Consider the following 25,936-nt stretch of genomic DNA (forward strand, 5'->3'; position numbering starts at 1 on the left):
AATGGTTATCTCTTGCAACATTCAAATTTAATGTTGTTTTGTACTATATATTACCGTTCCTCATGATCATATTTCATATGTTGTGGTTGTTCTTTCATCATTGTCATATTTTTTCATCATTGTCATATTTTTTTGGGCAAGCGAAATCTTGATACAAATTCTCACTGCCTGATTTATGTTTTGCAAAATTGCATCGATTGATTTGTCGTTAGGTTCTTCCATCAAGTTTATTAGTATAAGACGATTGTAAATTATAGGAACGAATGTTCGTTCTTTTCTCTTTGTTATTTTTTTTAGACTGCAATCGCTAAATATTTTCTGGAAAAGCCGTTGTTTAACCTCACCACCAGCAAGCGTCAGCATCTCATATATTGCCTAAAAACTGTTTCAATTATTCTCATGTGAAACTTTTACCCCTAGCTTTGCTCGAGTCTCGTGTTCAAGTATCTAGAAACAGCGGCAGCCAAAAAGGAGAAATCGACTACTACTACTACTACGGAGGTCGGCGCTCTCGTCGAAAAATTCATCCGGAAGGTTGTTGGATGGTACCCAGAGCCAACGAGGTCACTTCGATTCTGGATACAGCACAAGCGATGGAAGTTTCGATTGTAAGCGTTGGTCCCAGGAGGATCCGCACGATAGTATTGGTCCCTATTCGCCCAAATGGTCGCCCATTCCAATGCATACAGGCTTCAGTGGGAAACCACCACCAACTTCAGTTGCACCAACAGCAGCAAGAGCTACAGCTGGTCGTTCTAATGTAGGTTCGCTTGGGGAGCCCGCACCCCGCTGCAGGATCAGCACGAACGAAAGAAGCAGTCGAATAAGTAATATGATCGCATTCGGAAGAGTTCGAAGTCAACTAACCTATTCGTTCATTCACAGGACCGACATTTCTCCAGAAGGTGATTTGACACTTGGTAGTGTCCGATGGAAAGATGTGAACGTTAGGAAATATCCAACCTTATAGGTATACCACTACATTTCATTCAAATTGTATGTCATAACATCTTTCATTACTCCAATTACAGCACCAACACTAACATCCCCCTACGCATGTCGCGTTACACCTGAATATTCCATGCTTCTTATTCAAAAAGTAATAAAGTTTTGATAAAACTCTTAAATAGTTTTGAGAAATACGCCGTGCATGACTATTCGAATCAAAATAACGAGATGTTGTACGAACTTTGTACATTCACTGGTGTTTCTTTATTATCCAATAAACATGAAATAATTTTTCGCGAGGACTGCTGAAATTCTTGATCTTAGCTCGATCTGGTTCTATTGTCAATCACTCTCTCTTAATGAGTTGAATTATTAATAAACTTTGTTAGAAAAATGTGTATTATCTCGCTTTCCCAGCATTTGTGTCAGAAAACAACTGATAGCATCGATTGAATAATAATGATCAACACTGAACATCCTAATGTATTCTTGTTAGGTCTTCTACAATATTGATTATATCACCTTCGGCCACTTCCTTCTTAGTTTCATCCACGTCGATCTGCAATACAAATGCATCGTACATTTTTTCCCGACTTAAATCTAAAAAGCTTCTACAAGGTCTCCATCAATAAATCCCCCGCAACGTTCCGTTTTCATTTCGGTATGATAACTATGCCAATACGAATAATCAATCTTACCAACAGATTTGATTGTGTCAGTCAAACTTTCTTGTATCTTTCGAAGAAAGAAATTCATAATTCATAATCAGGTGGTATTCGTGTGACCAGACCGATAGCTGACCAAAATAACAAACAGCCCGTTGTTGGCGTCGTACGCTCACCAATGTTTTGCATCACGAGCGAACCGTGGCGGAATATATTCATTATATTACCGAGATGGAATTGAGCATCTAGAGGCGAATGAACTGCAAAGTTTAAAGCCTCTTAAAAACAAAGAAACAAACAATTGAGCATTTGCTGTCGTACGTCGTCCGTTGTTGTGGCCCTTCAAATTAATACAAAAATTGTTCGTATGATAAACAGAGCTACGGAAACCCTATTTACTACTAGCAAACAAATAGATTGTTCTGATATCCTCCCGAGGAAGGCATTGTCATCTAATATTTCTACTGCTGGCATCCAATTTGGTTGATAGTCGTGAGCGATCTCCTCAAAATTATCTAGCGTGACAAATCGAATCAAATCACCCACCAAAATGAAATCGCCTGTTAAAAAAAACTGTTAATCTGAGGAAACCAAGTGATTGCATTAATCTAGTTTATCCTTGGTTTTACAATAAAATCCAACACGTTATTGAAATGATTACATTCAATACGCAAATCCTTATCATCAGTCCACTCATACAATCGTTCGGTTGAATTGATGCTAGCCAATACACGGCTATTGAACTTAATGAAAGAATAGCACGCGCTCTTGATTCCCTTCTCGCTAACTTGAGTGAGGGTTCCATCCGCGTAGTGATAGATGATAATCCTTCCTACTTTGTGTTCCGGTTCCGCTTGATACACCAGTGCTGTGACGACGATGCATTCGAGTCGTTAACTTCTCCGAAATCAATGACATAGTATACTTCGTTTGCATGAATTGATGTGCAATTTCAACTTCTTGACCAAACTCGGCACTGCTGGCTCCTGGCTTGAGCAGTACCATGTTGCTCGAGTAAGTTACATTTGTCGTCTGAGTTGACGCGCTCTGCCTCGAAGGAGTCAGACCACTCGAGTCCTGAAGTTGCATTCGCACCGTTATAACATCGAATGCTTGAGAAACTTCCTGATATGCGGTATGACGTGGCGCCTCACCATGTTACCGTTCGAATGTGCAACTTTAAATCTCATCAATTGTACCAAGAATAACCGAATTTTTGATTGCAAGAGCCAAACTGTCCTGATACGCTTCGGCATTAAGTGAGCACATACGATTTATTTCCTTCAGGTTGACATTCGAGAAAACTAGCTTGTGGTTAGAGCTGTAAATAACATTTGGGCGATCCGAACAGGTAAATACCGGTACGTTTTCAGAATTGTCGGCTGGGTTCCAATCGTTACTTTTTTGGTGTGTTGGTCTGTATTTTTCTTCATGACGAAGTAAAACATATAACCGTCTCCGAGGACACACAATAATTAAGGGCAACCAGTTCCGAACGGCTGGAGCTTTCGTCCAAGGGAGAGATGTTCAGACATGTTACATCATAATCTAGTGTGGCAGTGTTAATAATCGATTGCGGGCGCATACAATATTGGATACGGAAATATCCTACTGATGGGTAAGAATAATCTTCTGAAGCTATCCTGTTAATAGCGATTGATTGAAAAACCACAAAACCAAATGTATTTGGTCACAGTGTTACATGGATAGAAAACATTCAATTAAACTCTTTCACATGAATATATTTTGAAAATTCCCAAAGGAACTGGCAGATTATTTTCAGTAACGATTAGATATTTCCACATTTTCCTCGATACTGGAAGCCCACCAGTGGTTAATGCCAACTCGATAACCACCTGTTAATAGCACTTGATTGAAACATATTTGGTCACAGTGTTACATGGATAGAAAACATTCAATTAAACTCTTTCACATGAATATATTTTGAAAATTCCCAAAGGAACTGGCAGATTTTTTTTTTTTTTTTTTTTTTTTCTTTATTATAGTGACTTTCAATACATTTTGGCTGGTTCGTCACTTTTACTTCCATTTTTGGAAGAATGTCGGGAGTGAGAATTGAACTCGTGATCTCTGCGTGAAAGGTATGGATGTTACCACTACGCCAGATCGCCTCCACAACTGGCAGATTATTTTCAGTAACGATTAGATATTTCCACATTTTCCTCGATACTGGAAGCCCACCAGTGGTTAATGCCAACTCGATAACCACCTGTTAATAGCCGCGCGTGTATGTGTGTGTAGCGATGTCTTCCCAGGGAACCGTTTGTGGCATCACTCTCCTCGTGATAGATTCCCTTCTGGCCTAGGGTGCACAAACAGGCTCTTGGTGACACCGTTCATCCGCGCTTTCATGATAAATAAAGAGCTTCACCGCAACAGCGACAACATGCTCCAATCGCTGTTAAATTAGAACTGAGTGGATTTCCGAGCGCCGCTCGCTTATATACCGATTGGTGATTTCAATAGCCTGTTTTGAAAGCAATTTTAAAACTATTGAAACAAGTTTTTGGATCAAAAAGTAACAAGTATATAACGCGTAGACATTTTATCTTTCGAATGAAGTGTTTATCATACCATTTCGTTCAGTTGTTTAGGAGCTATTAACGCTCAAAATCTCGGTCTCCGGCGTAACGCTTTCGTTTTCGAAACTTTGATTTTACACCCCGGTATAGAAATGAAAGACGTAGTCCTACGTCAAAAATGAGTGGGTTATATCTATGATATAACCGCAAGGTTCACGTGGAACTACCTTAGCTTAGCAATCATTCGTTTGTATTGATTAAATTCTTGATTGAATGAAACAGTTTCCAAATTCAATTGAGTTCAATATATTTGCTCTGTGAATGAAAAAAATGCCGTGTAAAGTCAATTCATTTATTGTGATTGATTGTTCTTCGTTACAAGTAAATTTAATGACGGACCTTTTACGTTTGGTATGATGACTAGAACAAAATATATGTACGGAAGAATTATCAAACGTTTGATGAACCAGCCTAAGGCTGAAAATCTTTCCAATAAAGACAAAAAAAAATTATCGAACGATTATTTTATTTTACATTTCCCTCTGAAGTTTACATCCCAAACGTGTACATACTTCTCGAATCTCGAATTTGCTTGAAACTGGGAAGTTCATTCGCTTCTAGTGGCTGCACGATTTTCCCAGGTTCCTAAGTTTAGAAGATCATGTTAGGACAGACATATTCCACTCTGCACAAAGGCAAGCGAGGACAAAAGTACTCGCAGTTTGCATTTATTTGCAGAGCCGATTTCCCCAGAAACCTCGGTTTTGAAGTCTGTGTTAGGGAAACACATTCCAGTCGGAACAAAAATACCCCCGACTTGCATGAATTTGAAATACCGATTTCTCCAGGCACCTTGGTTTAGAAATCTCTATTAGGGAACACATTTCGGTGGGAACAAAAGCTCCCCCTACTTTCGTGTGTTCTTTTTCTTCTTTTTGGCTTCAAGAGGGTTTAAACTTTTCAGTTCACTCGCCTCTAGGCTCTTTCGTGTGTTTACAATGCCGATTTCGCTGCTTGGTTTTAAAGTCTGTGTTAGGGAACATTTTTCGATGAGAACAAAAGTCCCCCTACTTTCATGTATTTGCAATGCCGATTTCCCCAAGGCTGCTTGGTTTTGATGGCTGTGTTAGGGAAACCGTAAATCGGCCAATCAAAACGATACAGTTAGGGCGTTTAGATAACGCCTAATATTTTACAGTTATTCAATTGTTTATCTTATGAAAAACAACATTTTGTTAGTTGCGATAGATGCGTAGAAATATTCCCTATCAAGTGATGCAAACATCTCTCCTATCCAGTACGAAATGTTCGAGCTATAAGCATTCGAAATCTTTCATTTTTTCCTGCATGTTCTGTGTTTAGGTTTTCATTTTACCCTCCATATATTCCGGTTAGACGTAGTCCCACGTCAAAAAAAATAGGGGTCTTCGTAGCCTAATTGGTTGTGTGTCCGCTACCAAGCGAACGATCATGAGCTCATGACTTAGGGCCCCTCAACTGACCATCTTAATGTGTTATTCTAGCTACTATGTCCACGCAACAATCATCATGTTTCGGTAATCCCAATCCCTCACCGCTCACATTTTCGGTCTGCTGCATCGGTAATCGGCACTATTAATAACGCAACAAAGAAAGCCTCATATCAAAAGTTCCACTGTGAACTGCCCAACTGTGAACATTCGAACAATAGCAATATTCTTACGTCGAAAAAAGGCGACATGTGTTGTGCATCGATAGACTAGGAATTCTTTTACGCCTAGACGGCTACTGTGTTATAGATAAAACAAATGTTTATCGATAGATGGCGATACTATTACCCCTCAAAATGGTAACAGTGTAATATACAACAAAAAGTTATCTTAAGATAAAAAATGTACACGAATGAATTCGGCTCTGTTACAGCTGAATTGCTAAATGAGCCTAATAATATATAAAATAAAAAAATAAAGAAAAAAAAATTGCGAATATTTTTGAAAGCTGTGAACCGTTTAGTAGTTTTATATTTTCGGGTTATAAATGAAACACGTCTATTCGCGTTGACTTTCAAAACCCCAGAGAGTCCAGCTCTCGATTTATTTTGACATTTCAGCTATAGAACGTTCAGCCTGGTTTACAATACTTTTCTGCCAACTCACAGCATTCAGCGTATGCTACAGTTCTTTCCCCTTAATTTGAGAGGAAAACTAATTCAGTTCATTGATATTTATCAACCTATACCTACTCATATTGTTTCTCTACGAATATTTAATAATAATTCTTTTTACATCTATCAATTCAATACAATTCATTTCAATATTCTATTAGCACTTTCAAATATATATAAAATCTCTGTCTGCCTTTGCAGTTCTCCATCTTTTCGAACGCCGGAGATATTCTGGCATTAGCACTTTTCGTTTTCTATCTCCTTCTGACAGGATCCTCAGGGAATCCCCTGAATTCTTCTTCATCTCTAATTCGGATCATGTCTTGAACTTCTGATGAAATTGTAATCGCTACGTTGTTTGCCGTTTTCGAACGCGTATCCTTTGATACCCTTAATTGGTTCCTATGTGCTGCGATTTGCACGTTTCCAGTAGTCACCTGGAAGATATTTTTTGAAATTCTTTTAATGAAACTTGCTTTATCTAAGATTATTATTGAGATACCATACGATATCTCCCGCCATAAGGTTATCCAATGAATCATTTGATTTATTTTGGATACCAACACTTTTAGGTTGTGTCTTCACATCACTAGGCTCAGTCAAATTAAGATATTTCTTATAACATTTCTTTGGATTCAATAAGTCTAATAATATTTTTGGCTTATATGAGAATATTCTTTCTGATGGAAAAACACCATCACTCGTCAAACAATTATTTCTATAATTGAACAAAAAAAATTAATCTGATCTTCCAATCCAATTTCAGATACTTCTGGGTCTAATAAATACTTCTTCAAGCCTTCTTTCACTGTTCTAACAAGTCTTTCTGCTTGGCCATTACTTGAAGGATTATAAGGAGGGCTCTTGAATACTTTTACTCCATGCCTTTCCAAAAAGTTCACAAAAGTAAAAGAATTGAAAGGAGGACCACCGTCAGATACTCAAACATCTGGTAACCCAAAACGAGCAAAATACGATACCAGTTTAGAGAGAACTTTTCCTCCATCTGTACCATTCTTCATCCAAACCACTTCTATCCATTTGGAATTGCTATCAACCAAAAGTAAAAATGTGTGGTGCATGAAATAAAAAAAATCCACATGAATTCTGCTGAACGGTCTAGTTGTAGGAATCCATTTAGACAAAACCTTCTTTCTTGGAACTACTGCCATACTGTTGCAAACATCACAAACTATTACATACTTTTCTTTATCTGCATTAATTCCGAACCAATATACTGTACGTCTAGCCAATTGTTTCATCTTAACCATGCCTAAATGGTTGCCATGTAAAAGTTTTAAAATCCTGCTTTGAATTTGCTGCGGTATTATAACCCTGTCCTGATATAACAAGCACTCGTCCACAATTTCCAATTCGTGCTGATTCGCGAAAATGTTTACAAAGCGTTTGTCAACCTTCTTAGGCCAACCATTTGTCATAAAGGACATGATATCCTGCAAGAATCTATCATTCGCTGTCTTTTTGGCTAGTTCGTTGTAATCTATTGGAAAATATTTCGTAAAATTAATGCTTCTTATGTGTTCTCTTCCACTTCCATTTGGAACCAGTTCTTTAAGCGGAAATCGCGAACAGAAATCCGCATTTCCCATTTTATTAGAAGGTCTGTATTTTATCTCAAACTCATAAATGGATAACTCCATATTATACCGTTGTAACCGCGTCACCACCATCGGATTTTTACCTTCTTTTCCAAAAATTCCTACTAATGGTTTGTGATCAGTATAAACTGTAAACTTTTGACCATATAAATATTTATGGATTTTTTTTATAGTAGAAACCAAGGCTAAAGCTTCGAGATGAAGAATAGGATACTTTGAGCATCATTTAGAGAAAAAGATGTGAAATAAATCGGTTTTTCCTCACCATCAATTTCATGTGCAATTACACCGCCTATTACCAGACGAATTTCATCATTTTTCTTAATAATTACTATCACAGGTGATGCCCATTGACTCGTTTTGATTGGAGTAATCACTTTCTCATTTTCCAATCTTGTCAAATAGTTTAAAACTTTGTCCTTTAAACGATAAGGAACGTCATATGCTTTCTTAAAAATTGGATTGTTTTCTTTGAGTATTAACTCTGCCTCAAAACCGACAATTGGAGTAGTAAAATCTTTAGTAAAAACATTTGGGAACTCCACACGTAATTCATTCACCATAGCTTCATTATTTAGTTCATTCAGAGAATTTATCAATTGAGATCCATCAAAAAATTGTCTCCATCCGTTAAAAAATACATCTAGCCAATTTCGACCCAATAAAGGAACGAACTCATTTTCACAATCTATAATCAGAAGAGAAAGATTTTCTATTTTCTCTTTAAATTCCGTTCTAACAATCGCTTCTCCAATTAATTTTAATTTATTACCATTTACTACAGCTAATTGCTTATTGCTAGTCATTAACTTTTTGTTAAATGTTGAGAAATATTGTCTTTTGCTCATCACTGTTACTGAAGATCCACAGTCTATCTCCATTTTTATATGTTTTCCCTCAATTTTTATTTCTACCAAACAAGGAACACTGATTTTATTAATGGACGAAACACACATACAATTAAGTTTACCTTCATCGCTATTTTCGCTGACCGGCTCCTCCGTACTCATTCGTTTGAACATGTCATCCAGTCTCCTGTCCGTGCTCGTTCCTGGTCTGTCCATGTAATTCACAGCATCTCTTTTTAAATTTTTTAATTTAAAACATCTCTTGATATGTCCTTTTAACCCACAGAAATTGCATGTCATGTTTGAATAATCTATTTTGCGATATTGCTGATTATTTTTCCCGTCAGCATGTTCAAAACTCACTTTTTTATCGTTATTTCCATAGTTGAAATTATGATTTGGATTTGATATGAAACTTTTTCCTTTGAAACCCAATCTGTTTCTCACTGGACCTCTAAATTCTGTTTGTTTACGGTTTTCTGCTATTTTGAAGGTATTCAACAATTTATTCATGGCTTTACCAGCACCTGCATTCTGTGTCAAAGTCACTCTTTCATAATAAGAATCTCCTTCTAAAGATTTTGCATTAGCACTTGCCATTTCCCAAGTAATAATTATTCTTTCTGCAGCTTCGAGTGTTAACTCCACCTCGTTCAACAAACGTTGTTGAAGAGCTTTTTCTGTCAAGCCAGCTACAATTCTATCCATGATAGCAGTCTGCTTGAAATTCTCAAAATTGCAAAATTTTGCTAGTAACTTGACCGATAAAACGAAATCTTCAGCCGATTCATCAGGTTGTTGAACTGTGTTATTAAACTTGAATCGTTGCATTAGCCCCGATTCAGTTTTATCCAGTCTCATTTTTAATTTGCTAATTAATTCATTATAAGCAGCTTCTTCCAGCTTCCCATTTGGGAATAGGAGTTTCAGTTCTCTGAAAACTGTGGCTCCCCCCAACATAATCAAATGAGCTTTCTTTTCTTCTTCTTTTACTTAATTTAAAACGAAAAAGTAACCCAAACGATCCGACCATTCGGCAAAGGAAACTCCCTTTCTGTAGGGCTCAATAACGGAAAGCATCGTTTGTACCATTGTAAAATTTCCTTCAAATTATTTTTCAAAATCAATCAACTACGACTTAAGGATTGGAATGCAGAAAAACTCACCAAAATTGAAGTCTGTACCCGAACGAATCCTCCTCAGGAATTTCCTATATCCTCCGTGCAATTTTGTCACCAAAAAATCCTGAGAAAAAACAAGACTCTCTTAAAATTTGTTAAAAAAAATAATTTCCAAATAATTTCTTTCAATTAAGGCTTTTATAAACTCAATCACAATACCTTCTTTTTTTTTATATACAATCCTTTTTCAGGTACAAACAAAAGCACAAAAATTTGTTTTGAGGTTTGAAATATTTCACACAATTACCTGCAAACTGGCCACACTTCTACTGTTTGTGGATCAATGGCTTAAAAAAAATCTTTTGTTTTAGAGGTTAGTTTTATATGGAACAAAAGGTTCGTTGCACTTTTAACCACTTTCATAACAAAAGAGAAAACAAAAGAACTTACGTTTATTATCTGCAGTCGCACAGGAACAGTTGAAATCTTTCCTGCTGTTTCTCTGCAGTCGTGCAGAAAAAAATGCTGCTTGTCTCTTTGTCCTATGTGGCAGAAATCTTCTGGAAGGATCTTCCACTTGGTACAACCAAAACTTTTATCCACGTCGCCACTTTTATATTTTCGGGTTATAAATGAAACACGTCTATTCGCGTTGACTTTCAAAACCCCAGAGAGTCCAGCTCTCGATTTATTTTGACATTTCAGCTATAGAACGTTCAGCCTGGTTTAGAATACTTTTCTGCCAACTCACAGCATTCAGCGTATGCTACAAGTAGAAGACACATTTTCACTACGTCCAATGCATAATACTTAACTGTAGTTCAAATAATAATAGTTGATTATAGTTTTGTAATATTGTTTTGATGTACACATGTATTTACACATCAAACGGGAGCGGGATTATGTACTTGAAGCGTGAACGATGAAGTTGAACACAATCGTCTGAATTTCTTCATTCTCTCGTGTTTAACCCCTTCCCATACGATTTAATTTTCAAAAGAGCGAACCAAATGTAAACGCTTTGATGGGTCACGCATCGAATAATTTCACCACTCTGTTGAGCGTCTTAGCGCCTTGTGAAATGCAAGCGCCTCACGAGAGAGACTCGATATTGTACGTTTTGGCACAATCATTTCATATCGAGTGAGACACGATGTTGTACGTGAAAGGGTTAAATAACAAACTACAGTTATTCGCCTATAATTGGACATCCCGAGGCACCACTCAATGCCGCATTAGAGGCGATTGAGACCTGTAATTGGATATATCAACAAACAGGTTAAAACAGAAAAATCAAGTAAATAACGGAATAACGGAAAATGGTTGAAAACAGTTTTATAAATTTATCGTATAGTAGAAACTCGCACAAAGATGCATTTACAAAAATGTCCGCTTAAAGATCAAATGTCCAATTATATGTCCTACACATACAACGTTCCGTTACAGTTCCGTCAACATTTTTTTTGGAATTATTTTGCCGATTGCGAACATGCCGTTAATGGTGTATGTGATGGTTTCCATAAGAATTGCACGGAAGAATAATTGACGTAACGTGACGTAAACGAGACGTGGATATTGTATGTGAATCGCACTTCATTCGTGTCGCATTACAGGCTTGTTCTATCAGCTAGATGTCCAATCAGAGGCGGATCACTGTAGTATTACTTAGACATTATAAATAGGCAAAAACTTTAAAAGGAAAACAATGGTCCTATCCGTATCGACATTATCATAACGATAATCCCAACCTCAGGCCCAAAGTTTTTTTAAGGTATGTTAAGAAATTTCCGACATTCCAGTTTCCAATCCAGACCGCACATAAAAATGTCATTATGTATCAGTGTTCTGCCGGCGTTCCCTTAACATAGACCAGACCCACCAAGCGCGCGCGAGGTTCTAACTTTCATAGATAAAGTTTATTTTTTCACAATATACATTAACGAAACAACAACAAAGAAAGTCATCATCATCAGTACGAACATGGTAGTTTAACCTGTAAATAAATTTTACTAATTTTAATCAATTGGAAACATAAATTAATTATTTAGGAAAAAATTATAAAACCTGTTTACAAAACAAAAATTTGAAATTTTTGTTATGGCTATGATTCATATCAATGGAGGCAGATTGATTATTCAAAAAGTTGCACAGGAACAGTGCAAACTGCACAATCCAATTGTATAGCCTGATTAGGTGAATACGAGGTATGACTAATCAATAATGAGACTGGTTATGAAAAAGGGTTATATTTTAAAAATGACGGTACAACGATATGCTCTCCTTCAATATACTCCCCTTGGCACCTCACACGCCTTTCCATGCGTTTTTTTCCATTGTTCGAAGCAGTGCTGAAACTCTTCTTTTGTGATGGCGTTCAAAAGCCGCGTCGCCTTTTTTATGGATCGAAATCGGGTACCTTTCAACACAGGAATAGATAAGAAAAAAGTCGCATGGGGCTAGATCTGGCAAGTACGAAGCATGTTCGAGCACTGGAATGCCCTTATCGGCTAAAAATTGCTTCACCGACAACGCGTTACCTGCGTTATGCGTGCGTTATGCGGTGCGTTATTGTTCGTGTTTTTCGTCACACATGATTTCCGACGCGCACTACAAACCACGTTCCATTCAAACCACTGCTGCTCGCGAACTACTATAGTGACAAAAACGTGTTTTCGTACGTTCATAGCAGACACTTCAAGCTACCGAACGCACTATTCGTTCATTCCGATGTTTCCTATTGCCAATTTTCGCATGAATATTCGAACGATGCAGTATGGGACCAAATCTTCCATCATATTACCAATTTGCGGGAATGACACTACTTCGACATAACCTCTTCTCACATTTGTTCATCGGTTTTTCCATTATTTTTATAATACAGGTGCGATAATTTTACTGTTTTCAATTTTAAAATGATTAAGTCAACTGCTGTTTCATCATTTCGACAGTGTTACAATTCGAAAAAATTAAAACAAGTTTATATGAATTCGATCGATGGTTTATTACTATTTTTTGCTTTTTTTCTTTGCCTACCACACTTGAACAAAGCAGGGAGAAGACTACCTTCTTATTCTATGTACTTTGACCCGCAAATGTACGAATGTACATTATCGACGTCTGGTGACGACCAAGGCGCCTAGAAGTATATCCTAAGGTGGGCCAACTTGCTAAAACCACTCTTCAGCCATCTTAGAAGTCTACTGTGTTTTGTTTGTAAACAAAACACAATACGCTAGTGCCGAAGCTCGCTCGTGATCAGTATGTCTCTTTCACGCTACAGGCAACTAATTCCCCTTCTGCTTTCTTCCGTACTGTTTTCATATACCGTTCCCCTAACCAACTTAGTGACGAAACGGTCTCACCTAGTACCATAGACCCGTCTTGGTGGCGACATAGTGCTTGTGAGCAGGGATGCCAGGTGATTTTTTAAAATGTCTTCACATGGTACGGAAAAATGTCTTCAAATGTCTTCACAATTATATCGGATGGAACTAAAATTCATAACTTACTTTTGAGCAAAGTTTAATAGCTAATTCAATGTTTATTCAAATTGGTATTGTTATACAGCTCATTTTAATTAACTTACTTTTAGGTTAAGGCTTACCTTTAGGTTAGGCTTACCTTCAGAGATTGAGCTCCAAGACGAGTCTTCGGTATCTAAACCACCGCCTTCGGATCCATCCATCCTACGACGCTTACGACGGACTTTTTCATTTCCGTTGTACAAAAAGAAGCAAACCTTGAAACAAACTCTTTTCAGCAACCGAAATGTGTTGATCGAAAAGTAAATTAAAACTAGCCTGCATTGACCAGGGGGAGTGTAGAAAAAAATCGTTTTCAGTGAGTATTTTTCTCCTTTCCTGACGGTTTGTTTACACTTTGAGTCAAAGTTCGACCACCTTCCTACAACAGAATGTAAACATCTGAATCAAATTTTTAGATTACACGGATGGCGAGAGTTGTGCAATTTTGACAGCCGTAAAGGGTCCCTGGATTTGACTGTGGTGACTAGGAGTCACTTAATAAATTGGCAGTATGACCGTATTTTTCAGTGGAAAAAGAGCGTTTTTAGTGTATCTGTAAAAATAAGTGACTTGAGTAGTTATTGCGCTTATATTTTGACAGCTTCCTCTGATGTTGGAAGATAATCGCCTTTTGCTGATATTTCTTGCAAGCTACAATAACCCCGAGACAAAAGTCTCCGTTGATTAATAAGAACAAGAGTGAACAAGTAACAATGATAAAAAAGCGAACAAAAGATAAAAGCCCTACTTCTTTTAACGATATTTTCGGCCAATAGTTAGAATTTCATGGAAATAACATCACTAAATAACCCACATACGCTATCATACTGAAATGTCTTCACATATCTCATATTGTCTTCAAAATGTCTTCACAAATCAAATGTCTTCACAGTAGGTCAAATGTCTTCAAAATGAAGACATGTCTTCAAACCTGGCATCCCTGCTTGTGAGGCGAATTGTTCTGTATCAGAATAAAGTGCGTTTCACATACAACACCCACGTCACGCTCACGTCACGGCACGTCACGTTACGTCAATTTTTCTCCGGCAATTCTTATGAAAACATTCACATACACTGGTAACGAAAACTTCGACTTGCCGTTGCTGGTGTGTGTGAATGCTTCCATAACAATAGCATGGGAGAATAATTGAGGCAACGTAACGTGATGTTGTATGTGAATCGCACTTAACAGATCCTACAACGATTGTAAATTGATAAAATTTGAATGGATGTTTTTGTTCATATTATTGAATTACTTGAAACACATGTTCTTGGCTCTTATTTCATTATTTGTGTATACATTTCCTAATAGCTGTACTAAAACTCATTATTATAATGTGAAATCATCATAAGATATAATTTTTAAACAATAAGATATAAAATCCATTACCATTTCCGCTTCACAATCCGCGTTGACGGCATGGAGCTTCGTATTACGAAATGGGAGAGTAGGCATGTCAATATGGGTTTGCAGAAGAAATGAACGCACTTTTAAAATAAAAATTATGAATGAAAATTTTTGTTCCCAAATCAAATTAGTACTCTATGTAAATGAAAATCACTTTTGAGTGCAAGTAGTAAAAAATATCATTTTATAATGAGTTTTGTTGAGAATATCTGAAAATTCATACAAAATCGTTTAGATTAGGATCAGAACAACGTACTTCTCGTAGGTAAATAACACCAAGCAAAAAATTTATACAAATTTTAGAAATTTAAAACTGCCTTATACTTATGACAGACATACAGCTGTACTACCGTTGTACTTCGAAAATTGTATGTCTGTCACCATGTACAGCGCTAGAACCATGCAAGCAACTCGGTACAATCGCTGTACCTGTACCGACCTATTTTACCGCTGTACATGGCTACAGTTGTACTGTGCGCAGCGCCATAGACGGTTAGTGGTGGGTAGCATGAACAAATCGTATCAAAACACTTGGCAAACATTCTTTTCACTGACTTTCTCTTGAGTTAATAACTCAGAATGGAAATTTGCTTGTTGTGTTTGATAGTTTAGACGCTAAATAAAAACCATTTTCATTGAAATGTGTGGTGAAAATTGGAAAAATTCTGATTGTCAGTTTAACATACGGTACAATGTACAACCAAAGTATGTCTGTCATGGTACGATAGTACCTGTACAACGCTGTACTCTTACAACGCAAGTACAACTGTATGTCTGTCCCTGGTATTAGGGCCGACTAATCTGATAGAGAAAAGTTGGCCTCATACAAACTAATGTCGTATACAGATGTCGACACCATTCCACCGTCAACGCGAATGAGAGAACACGAAACTCCCAATGCCCTGGAAAAAAGGTAATGAAGATGGTAGAGTTTCGAGCGACATAGCATGCGCTGCCATAACTATTTCTCAAATAGTGACGTCAGTCGTTGCGTTTATCTTCGATTACCCACCGCATCCATGTGAAAATGCTATTTTCAGGAAGTAATTTATTAATTAAAAACGTACATTTTTTTAGAGTTCCCGCTGAATATGAGGCGAATGTGATAGCGTGCAGTGAATATTTGTGAAATCACGTCGAAAAAGACGGATATAAGTGATATTTTCATGTGCCATTTTCACTCCCCCACGTTCATAGAAACAAACGGAGTTTCATTATTTCAACGTTATGAAGTTGATGTTTCGAAGACTCTCAAGGTCGGAGTGTATGTTGTTAGAGAATAATCGCCAATTAATCAAAATTTCACCGAAAATGTTACTGCATTCGAGAAGTAAGCAAACGACTGCTCTCTAGACCTTTTTACCACATAAGTAATCGAAATAAACCACGATATAATTGTCATCTCTTAAAAAACAAACAGTTGAATGAATTCATTAGAATGTTTGCTCCAATTATCATGTAACCATGAGTACTTTCAACATTGTTTTGTTTCTTCCATATACATTCCATATTGAATGCAAATAATTACGATACGATATTTTGCTTGCCAATGCAGATATACTTCGCCTACTGCTCCACCTTTATATGTATCTCATTGCGAAACTCCCAAGGCCATCGACGCGAAATCTGGAGAGGTAAACAATCGTTCATCTCGTTCATCGTTCGAAAACATTAGTTTCCGAGTGGTAGTGTTTACTTCAGATCAAGGCGCGTAGAAGTATATCCTAAGGTGGGCCAACTTGCTAAAACCACTCTTCAGCCATCTTGGAAGTCTACAGTGTTTTGTTTGTAAACAAAACACAATACGCTTGTGCCGGAGCTCGCTCGTGATCAGTCTGTCTCTTTCACGCTTCAAGGAAATAATTCCCCTTCTGCTTTCTTCCGTACTGTTTTCATCAGGTGTATGGCACGATTATCGCTATCTCACTCTACCTACCGTTATCACATATTTCACTATCCCTCTGCTGTAAAAGTTCATCATCGACATCACGATCAAGGCGCGTAGAAGTATATACTAAGGTGGGCCAACTTGCTAAAACCACTCTTCAGCCATCTTAGAAGTCTACTGTGTTTTGTTTGTAAACAAAACACAATACGCTATTGCCGAAGCTCGCTCGTGATCAGTCTGTCTCTTTCACGCTACAAGCAAATAATTCCCCTTCTACTTTCTTCCGTGCTGTTTTCATATACCGTTCCTCTAACCAACTTAGTGACGAAACGGCCTCACCTAGTACCATAGACCCGTCTTGCTTCAGATGTTCCCAATGAGGTACATATCGAGGTGGAGCAGTAAGTGAAGTATATCTGTATTGGCAAGCAAAATATCGTGTCGTAATTATTTGCATTCAATATGGAATGTATATGGAAGAAACAAAATAATGTTTAAAGTACTCACGGTTGCATGATAATTTGAGCCAAAATTCTCTGAAATCATTCAACTGTTTGTTTTTTCACAGATGGCAATTGTATTGTGGCTTATTCCGATTGTTTATGTAGTAAAAGGTCCAGAGAGCAGTCGTATACTTAGTTCTCGAAAGCAGTAACAATTTCGGTGAAATTTTTCTTAATTGGCGATTATTTTCTCGCAACATACACACCGATACTAAGAGCCTTCAAAACATCAACTTCGTAACGTAAAGATAATGAAAACTCTTTTGTTTCTATGGACGTGGTGGAGTGAAAATGGCACATGGTAATATCACTTTTATCCGTCTTTTTCGACGTGATTTCACAAATATTCACTGCACGCTGTCACATCAGCTTCATTTTCAGTCGGAACTCTAACAAAATGTACTTTTTTAATTCATAAAACACTTTCTGACAATAGCATTTTAACATGGATGTGGTAGACAATCAAATATAAATACATTGACTGACGTCACTATTTGAGAAATAGTTATGGCAGCGCATGCATGTCGCTCGAAAAACCACAATCTTCATTACCTTTTTTCCAAGGCATTGAGATGTTCCCAAGAATGAAACCAAAAAATATTCATAAATTATGTAATACACAACTAAAAACAGCTAAAAACTAATGATAACAACGATGAGATGGGTGAGATAGTACGGTGATGATCTAAATATGTATTGGTGCTGATGAATGCTATGAGAAATGTAAAGTTCATTCAAGTTTCACGACGAGTGATGCATGTATAAATGAATTATAAAGTGATAAACATGTGAATGACAGCTGTCTACTGCAAACAAAATCCTGTTTATTAAAATGCGATACGTCTTAATGACGACATCAGTTGTTTTGTAGTGAAAAAAGTATATTATGCAGCATTACGATGCTTTATGACCTAATAGCGAGCAGTTGTTTGAAAGTGACTACTGAAACAATTCGAAATTTATCTCAGTTCAACGAAGCTCTCTCCTAGAAACTTGTTTGTTTTTACAAAGTGCAATGATCATTCTCCGGAAGAAGCAGCACATTTGAAGGAATACATATTCTTTTTCGAAGGGCGATTTCTCGCAATAATAACACAGAATGTTGCAGCAAACCGGACCAAGCGATGATGATGATGATACACAAGGGCATTATGTACCATTTGTAAGTGCAATCATTCGAAAATTCTTTTTTGACGGATTGAAACGAATTGTACCATTCCAGATCTACCATCTGAGGTTTAGGAACAAGTTCTCATATGCTCGAATGCGACCTTACTATGTTCCTCGTCGATCCCGAACCAGAAGCGAAAATTCGGATTTAACCACGAGTCTAATGTGCCCCGAAACTGTCAGTACTGCGGATGGTCCAATTCGAGGAAGTCTTAGCGCGACACAAATGGAAACCAGTGAACTGACTACCTCACAAATGGAAACCTCAAGCAACCACCGAACGAATTCCGTATCCATCACAGCCAAGTCAAACGCATCGTTAGAAAAATCAAAACGCCTGTTCAAGTCACTGGAAGATCTAGTGCAGGCGAAAAAGTTGGATGGTTCCCAGAATTCACATGAAATGGAATTTGTATCTAGTCGAATACAGAATTTAAAAGTACAGGAATAGTCAATGCGTAGTTAGTATTTTTTTACGCCTAATTTTCAATACATAATGACTACGCAACGTACTTACAATTACTCTTGGAATGTTGAAACAGTTCGTATGATTCTATCTGTGTGTATTTGGAGCACGATAAACGAAATACTGCGATTGATTGATTTCATCCAAAGCATTGTGATTTTAGTTTCGTTTTGCCCGTATTATCAATCATGCAGATACTGTGTCTTAGATGTGCTATATTGGCCGATCTATTTGTAAAATATCTTCAGCCATGATTGATTGGGATAGATTCTAGTTTTACTTCACAAACAGTTGTGCCGCAAGTGCCGTAATAGGTTGAAATATTATTAGTTCAGATGGCAATACAGAAGGTCTATTGGATAAACTCCCGATTCACAACTTGATGAATTACATCCAATCGAGAACTAAAACTGCGTGTCACATTAAAAAACATTTGCTTGACTGTCATATTTTTAGTCGTATGTATTTTTAACTAATATTATGATACGGTAATATCCCTCTTTAATTTATGATACAACATTAAAAATCAGAATATAAATCGAAAATTTGTAGTATTATTCATTTCACTAACTCGTCAATGTTCCCTGCTTTCAGTCGTCGCAACACAAATCGATTGCTTTTCAATTTTTTAGGACCGAGTTTTCCAGTGTTTTTATTTTGAAAACGATGGATTTAACTGTGATGTTGTATGCAGATGAAGAATCGTCACAATTGCACAACTTGGCGAAATAGTTGTTTTCCTGAATTCTGCCTATGTATGTTTATTAGGGAAAAAATCGACCTTAAAATATCAAAAAGTTACTTTATACAAAATGTTCACCACCTCAAAAAAAAAAAAACAGTATGCTAAATATCGGCTCAATCGGCTCAAGGGAAAGTGGCGCAAAGCGGTCAAAGTTTGAGTTTTTTGAATATCGAAAAATCACTCAAGGGGAGAGTGAAGGAATTCGGGGTTTTTGAATTTTTTTTGACGTAGGATTACAACTTTCGGGAACATATCGGGGTACAAATTGAAAATCGAAAATTAAGTGCAAATTGTCCAAATTTTGCGAAATTGGCGTTTGACGCTTATTGCTCAGTCATTTCATGATGGATTGATGAAATTTTTGCGTCAATAGATTTCGGTACTCCATAAGGCCTTGTTCTCACTGCAGCGGGGCGTCAGCGTGGCTTGGGCGGGGCGTGTGGTGCTTACGATTAATCGTGTGTGTTCTTACCGATGTGTTCACACCAGGCTGACGTGTCGTGAGCGTGGTTTGGCTGGCGTGCAAACGAAAACACTTCACGCCGGCGATATTTGTACTTCTCCGCTTCTCTCTTGCATATGTTTGTTTGTAGTAGTGACATAATTTTAATTTTTCGCTTTTACTTTTAGTTTACTTTTAGTTTTTACGTTTTTCACCGTCCGATTTTTGTCCCGGTTCGTCCAACGATGTTGGAATATTTAAAAATAAACCAATTTTCATTCTTTCATTCAAAAATACACATTGACAATTTGTATAAAACACGCCGAAGACACGCCGCTGGCACAGTGCAATGTGAGTGAATTAAAATGTCGTTGCGAGAAGTGAACACGCCCCGCTCACACCAAGTTGACGCCCCGCTGCAGTGGTCTAACAATTTTTTATATTGAACAAAATAACATATGTCATTAAACTAACTATCGAACAATGAAAAATCTCAACTCTCACCCTAACGGAAATACCCACTTCTGATTGGTAGAAAATTAAAGATACATGCGGCTGGTCCCTAACAGAGATATCAAAACCAAGCTGCCTGGGGGAAATCGGCATTGCAAATACATAAAAGTAGGGGGAGCTTTTGTTCCTACCGAAATGTATTCCCTAACAGAGATATTAAAACCAAGGTGCCCGGGGGGAATCGGGATTACAAATATGTGTAAGTCGGGGGCATTTTCATATTGCACGTAAGGTGATTGAAACGATTAATTCCGGCAAATAAAATTTAAATTTGGAACTTTCATGTTGGTTGCTCTGCGACATTTCATATCAATGACCGATCGTGTATTGTGAAAAATTTTGCACAAGTGTAAGTGTAAAATTGTATATGGTAGCAGTTGTGTTAAAAATGACTTGATATATGAAACGATTTATTTCAATTTTCATAAATAAAAACCAAAGTGTGTTCCCGCTCGAGAACATGTCGTTTGGTTCAAGCTGTCTGTTTTGTTGTGTTCATTTTTTCATCATATCTCGTTCCACTTCGGTATCTTTTATCTGATACGCATCATTCAACGACTGTTTACCATCCTTCTGTCATCACCACTCGGTAAACACTAGTGGAGTGAACAAATAACATCCAACACCCAAACAAAACGGCCACCAAAAGATTATCAAAGAGTTTAACGATGTCATTATTCAAACATATCCAAAATCAACAGATAGCCTAACGGAATCAACTATGCGGTCGTGTCTCGGACACAACCCTCCAGTGACTTTTTCTGCACGTATTCTGAGTCATTAAGCAGCCAACGACGTTTTCTGAGCTTCGTGCTGATTTCGAATCTCGTCTATTCGCAATAAAAGCAAATTTACTTGCAAAGCTACCTGCACCACTAATGTAATAAAGGGGGAAACTTTTTACTTGGTATGGCTCAGCCAACAGTTTAATCAGTGTTTCACCTTAAAGAAAATTGGCTTAATGCTTTTTCATGTGGTTCCATAGTGCTAAAATGACATGTGATTAATTATGCAACATACTAAAAGTATTCTATTTATACTCACATACTGGTCTAAATAGACGTCAAAACATAAGGAAATTTAATTGAAATTTCGTTTGAAATAAGGTCTAGTATTAAAATCAATGTTTCACTAGCATTTTCCCATACAACGATCAACCATTCCGTGTCGAGGTATTTGTTCTCGTTTCGAGCTAAAAAAACGCTCGAACACAATGTTACGTAATGCAAAACTCTACTACTGTCAAATTCGTTTCAATCGTTTCGAGCTCGCATCGAGATCCATAATGGCAAAAGTGGCCGAAACGAACTAAAATCACGTTTTGAAATCCGGAATGCCACCCCAGGTTCAGTTATCGAATGATTACTGTATCTGTTTCTGCTTTTATCTCTCAGCAACTAATCAGTGATACAATACAAGCTTAATTCGTGAAAAGTCACATCAATTAGCAAAAAAGTGCGCTACACATAAAACTTTCCGTCACCGTAGTCAACGTAAAGGAATGAAACGTCAAATATTGTCCCATGGAAATCGTATGCCAGCATTCACATAAACCATCAACGGCAACTTCGACGTCGGCAAAATAACTCCAAGGCAATAATTGACGGGACGGTGACGGTGATGATGTGTTAAATCTGTTCACACTGGAGTCACTTTCTACGCGGTTGATACGTGCTGCGTAAAAACCCGCGTAAATTCCATATTCCGCGTAAAAAACACGTTAATTTCAAAATCCGCGTAAATTTCTAATCAGGAAATAACAAGAGAGAAAGCTTTGAGCCTTAACCTTTGGTTAGAGAAAAATGAGTCGTCTTCAAGTAAGAAGAAAGACTTTACTGTGGGTAAGGTTTGGTTTTATAACTTTACTAGCTGACCCGGTAAACTTCGTCCCGCCCAAAATTCACGTTTTCTTACTAAGCGCAAGTTCATGAGTCCAATCGCAGAACTGTTCAATGATTGATCTTCTAATCGACCCCGTTGAATTTACCTTTTACAATAAAATTCATAGTACTTCTTCCAAAACCCATCATTATACTATCAGATTATTTTCAGACACAATTCTCGTTCAAGATTTTTCAACTACAGGGTGGGCCATTTAAAGTGGAAGCATCTGGCAACCCCATAACTTTTGACAGAGATGTCAGATTAACAAATGTCATACCGCGTTGGAAGCGTCATTTCAGTACAATTTTAACCATGGAACAATACACACCTAAACAACGCGCTGAAATTGTTCAGCTGTACATTCAAAATAACTTCTCAATTGTGTTAACTAAACGTGCGTGGAAAAATAAAAATAAAGTTAAAACATCGCCTGGAGACAACACTATACGTCGATTATATGCCAAATTTATATCGTCTGGTAGTGTTGGTAATGCCAGTCATCTGTCCAGACAACGACCAAGACGTTTCGACGAGAATATTGATGCCGTTCGAGCCAGTGTTGCAGAGACTCCATCGACATCAGGTCGCCATCGTTCGCAAGAGTTAGGCATCACTCGAACCACTCTCCGACGCATAATTTATTGCCATTTGTTCGTGAAAATGAATTGGACAATTACTAGTTCCAACAGGACGGCGCTACATGCCATACAGCGGCTGCCACGACCAAATTATTGCGCGAAATGTTCCCCGGAAGATTAATATCTAAAAACGGCGATTATGACTGGCCACCGAGATCACCTGATTTGACGCCTCCTGACTTTTTTTTATGGGGATATTTAAAATCCAAGGTATACACTGGTAAACCAAGGACCCTGGCTGCGCTGAAAGACAATATCCGACAAGAAAATGCTGCCATATCGGCCGAAACATTGGGCAAAGTGATGGAAAATGCCGAAAAAAGGGCACATTTTGCGGTCAAGGCCAGAGGCGGTCATTTACGAGATATCATAATCAAAAAGTAATTAGAACAAATCTCCTGGGACCAAAATAAATGAATTTAAAAAAAAATAATTTTAAATTCCACTTCTTTACTTTGCTATTGCAAAAACAAACCCTTCCACTTTAAATGGCCCACCCTGTACTTGCAAATAACATGTTTCTCCGTTACATGGAATAAATGTTTGATACAGAAAATATAATAGAATAAAGACAGACCCCTCCCCTCTCCACCTTTTAGAGAGGGGGGAGGGGTGTCTATTCACCATAGAAACGTTTCGAGTCCCCTAAAATCTTCACATGCCACATTTGGCTCCATTTGCTTGGTTAGTTTTCGAGTTATGCAGAAATTTGTTTTTCATTTGTATGACAGCCCACCTTAAGAGAGGGGGAGGAGTATCTGACCACCATAGAAACATTTATTACATTCTAAAACCTCTACATGCCAAATTTGGTTTCGTTTGCTTGATTAGTTCTCGAGTTATGCAGAAATTTGTGTTTCTTTTGTATGGGAGCCCCCTCTTAGAGAGCGGGAGGACTGTCGAACCACCTTAGAAATGTTTCTTCCTCATAAAACCTCCACATGCCAAATTTAGTTCCGTTTGTTCTTGAATTATTTAGTTCTTCAATTATGCGAAAATGTATGCGTCAATTGTATGGTAGCCCCCCTCCCCCCTCAGAGAGACGGGAGGAGTGTCTATTCACCATAAAAATGTTTTGTGTTCCCTAAAACCTCCGCATGCCAAATTTGGCATTTTCTTGATTAGTTTTCGAGTTATGCAGAAATTTGTTGCATTTTCTTGATTAGTTTTCGAGTTATGCATGAAATTTGTATGGCAGTTCTCCCTTAGAGAGGGGGGTGGAGTGTCTAACCACCGTGAAAACATTTATTGCGCCCTAAAACCTTCATATACCTAATTTGGTTTCGTTTGCTTGATTAATTCTCGAGTAATGCAGAAATTTGTGTTTCATTTGCATGACAGCCCCCCCCAGAAGAATATACCATCGGTTTTTTTTACATCCGTGAAAAAGTCGTCAAATCGCCAAATGTGGACTGTTTAGAAACTGGAATTGGATTCACACGTAGACTTTCCTTAAACTGACCAGACGTCCCGCGTAAGATTACGTTCCGCGAAACGTCTCGCATTTGGCAAAAGAAACGAAAATGTCCCGCGATATCGATATATTTCAATATTACAATTTGATCATGTTGACTTTATTAAATGGATGAACCACAAAAAAAAATTATTTGACAGACTGTTCAAGAGATCTTCCAATGCATCAAAAGATTAATACGTTGAGCTGGTTTGATCGCACCGACAGTGGAATTTTTGTTTAGAGAGTGTCAAATAGAAACGACAGCAACAAAATTAGAAAATGTTTTTTATAAAAATCCCCTACTGATCCGCAGGGACCAACGTGAGTCAGACGAAAACTTCATCTTTGGTCCCCTAGCTCGGTCAGGTCTTAACGTGTTAAATAAGCCGGGATAACTAGTGTATACTGTGTGCTCCCTTGGCCGAGTGGTTAGCGTCATAACTAACATGCCGGGTGTTCGGGTTCGATTCCCGTTCTGGTCGGGGGAATTTTTCGTCAAAGAAATTTCCTCCGACTTGCACTGTGATCACGCGTATTCTAGAGCTTGCCACTCAGAATGCATTCAAGGCGTGTTATTTGGCATAGAAATCTCAACTAAGTACTAATAAAAATGACGCAAGTAATACTACGTTGAGACGGCGAAGTTCCTCTAGGAACGTTAGTGCCATTGAAGAAGAAGAAGAACTAGTGTATACAGGACAGGAAGAGACAGGGTTGTTTGATGAAATATCGTGAATGAAACGCTTGGCGGCCTTACGGAAGTTGGCCGGAACCTCAACTATGACCGATGAGAAGATGTATGTCAGCGTGTTCTTTTACCTTTTGGTGGCTTTGGTGGTCGGCTGTCTCCATTTTGGCCATTCGCCCAAAAGTTTTCTATCGATCGCAGCTGGGGGATGTTGGCAAGGTTGGCGGTTTATCTCCAGCCGATCCATCGTCCAGTGATCTTTTGGCATAATGGACTGATCCCAGGTTCGACTACATCACCCTCGCAACTTCCGCACTTCGTACTGTATATCTTCCAGTTTACCGAAAGAAGAGCGGCTTGGACATTCCCTTCTCGTTTGTCAGAGAATGACCTTCTTGGAGAAATTGATGTGGATGATATATTCGTCGCCATCACTTATCTGGGGAACATAAAGTATCCGGTCCCTTGCATTCGTTGAATTCTAGCATCGAGTACGTTTTGTCTTTCATTATGAGTACGAAAAGAAGTTTTTCACTTCTTTAACTAGAAAGAAGTTTTCACCGGTACCTCAAGCTGCTCCTTCTGGATGATAGCTCAGATACGGTCGGTCTCGTCTGACGCTTACGCATAAAAATGTCCATTTTGGCCAGATTCTCCTTCATCATTTGACCGGTTGCTTCGATCTCCCGGCTTAAGGAGCGGCAGAGAGAGGATATTGTAAGTT

At 37.9% G+C, this 25,936-nt stretch overlaps 1 protein-coding gene, 1 long non-coding RNA gene and 1 pseudogene across 2 annotated transcripts; 1 reads left to right on the plus strand and 2 right to left on the minus strand.

The window, feature by feature from the left end:
* Nucleotides 1–1,025: 1,025 nt before the first annotated feature.
* LOC129766229 (DNA damage-binding protein 1-like) lies at nt 1,026–3,198 on the minus strand (annotated as a pseudogene).
* A 3,067-nt stretch (nt 3,199–6,265) lies between these two features.
* LOC129769631 (uncharacterized) lies at nt 6,266–10,833 on the minus strand. Its single transcript, XR_008741926.1, has 3 exons — nt 10,338–10,833; nt 9,933–10,011; nt 6,266–6,736 (listed from the first exon to the last, which is right to left on the minus strand). It is a non-coding gene; the product is annotated as an uncharacterized LOC129769631 (long non-coding RNA).
* A 6,841-nt stretch (nt 10,834–17,674) lies between these two features.
* On the plus strand, nt 17,675–19,391 carry LOC129769630 (uncharacterized). Its single transcript, XM_055772012.1, has 2 exons — nt 17,675–18,372; nt 18,433–19,391. The coding sequence occupies exons 1-2, from the start codon at nt 18,310–18,312 to the stop codon at nt 18,829–18,831; spliced, it is 462 nt and encodes a 153-aa protein (XP_055627987.1). The 5' UTR covers nt 17,675–18,309; the 3' UTR covers nt 18,832–19,391.
* Nucleotides 19,392–25,936: the final 6,545 nt, after the last annotated feature.

This window comes from Toxorhynchites rutilus, chromosome 2 (assembly GCF_029784135.1).
Source record: "Toxorhynchites rutilus septentrionalis strain SRP chromosome 2, ASM2978413v1, whole genome shotgun sequence".
Classification (NCBI taxonomy): Eukaryota; Metazoa; Arthropoda; class Insecta; order Diptera; family Culicidae; genus Toxorhynchites; species Toxorhynchites rutilus.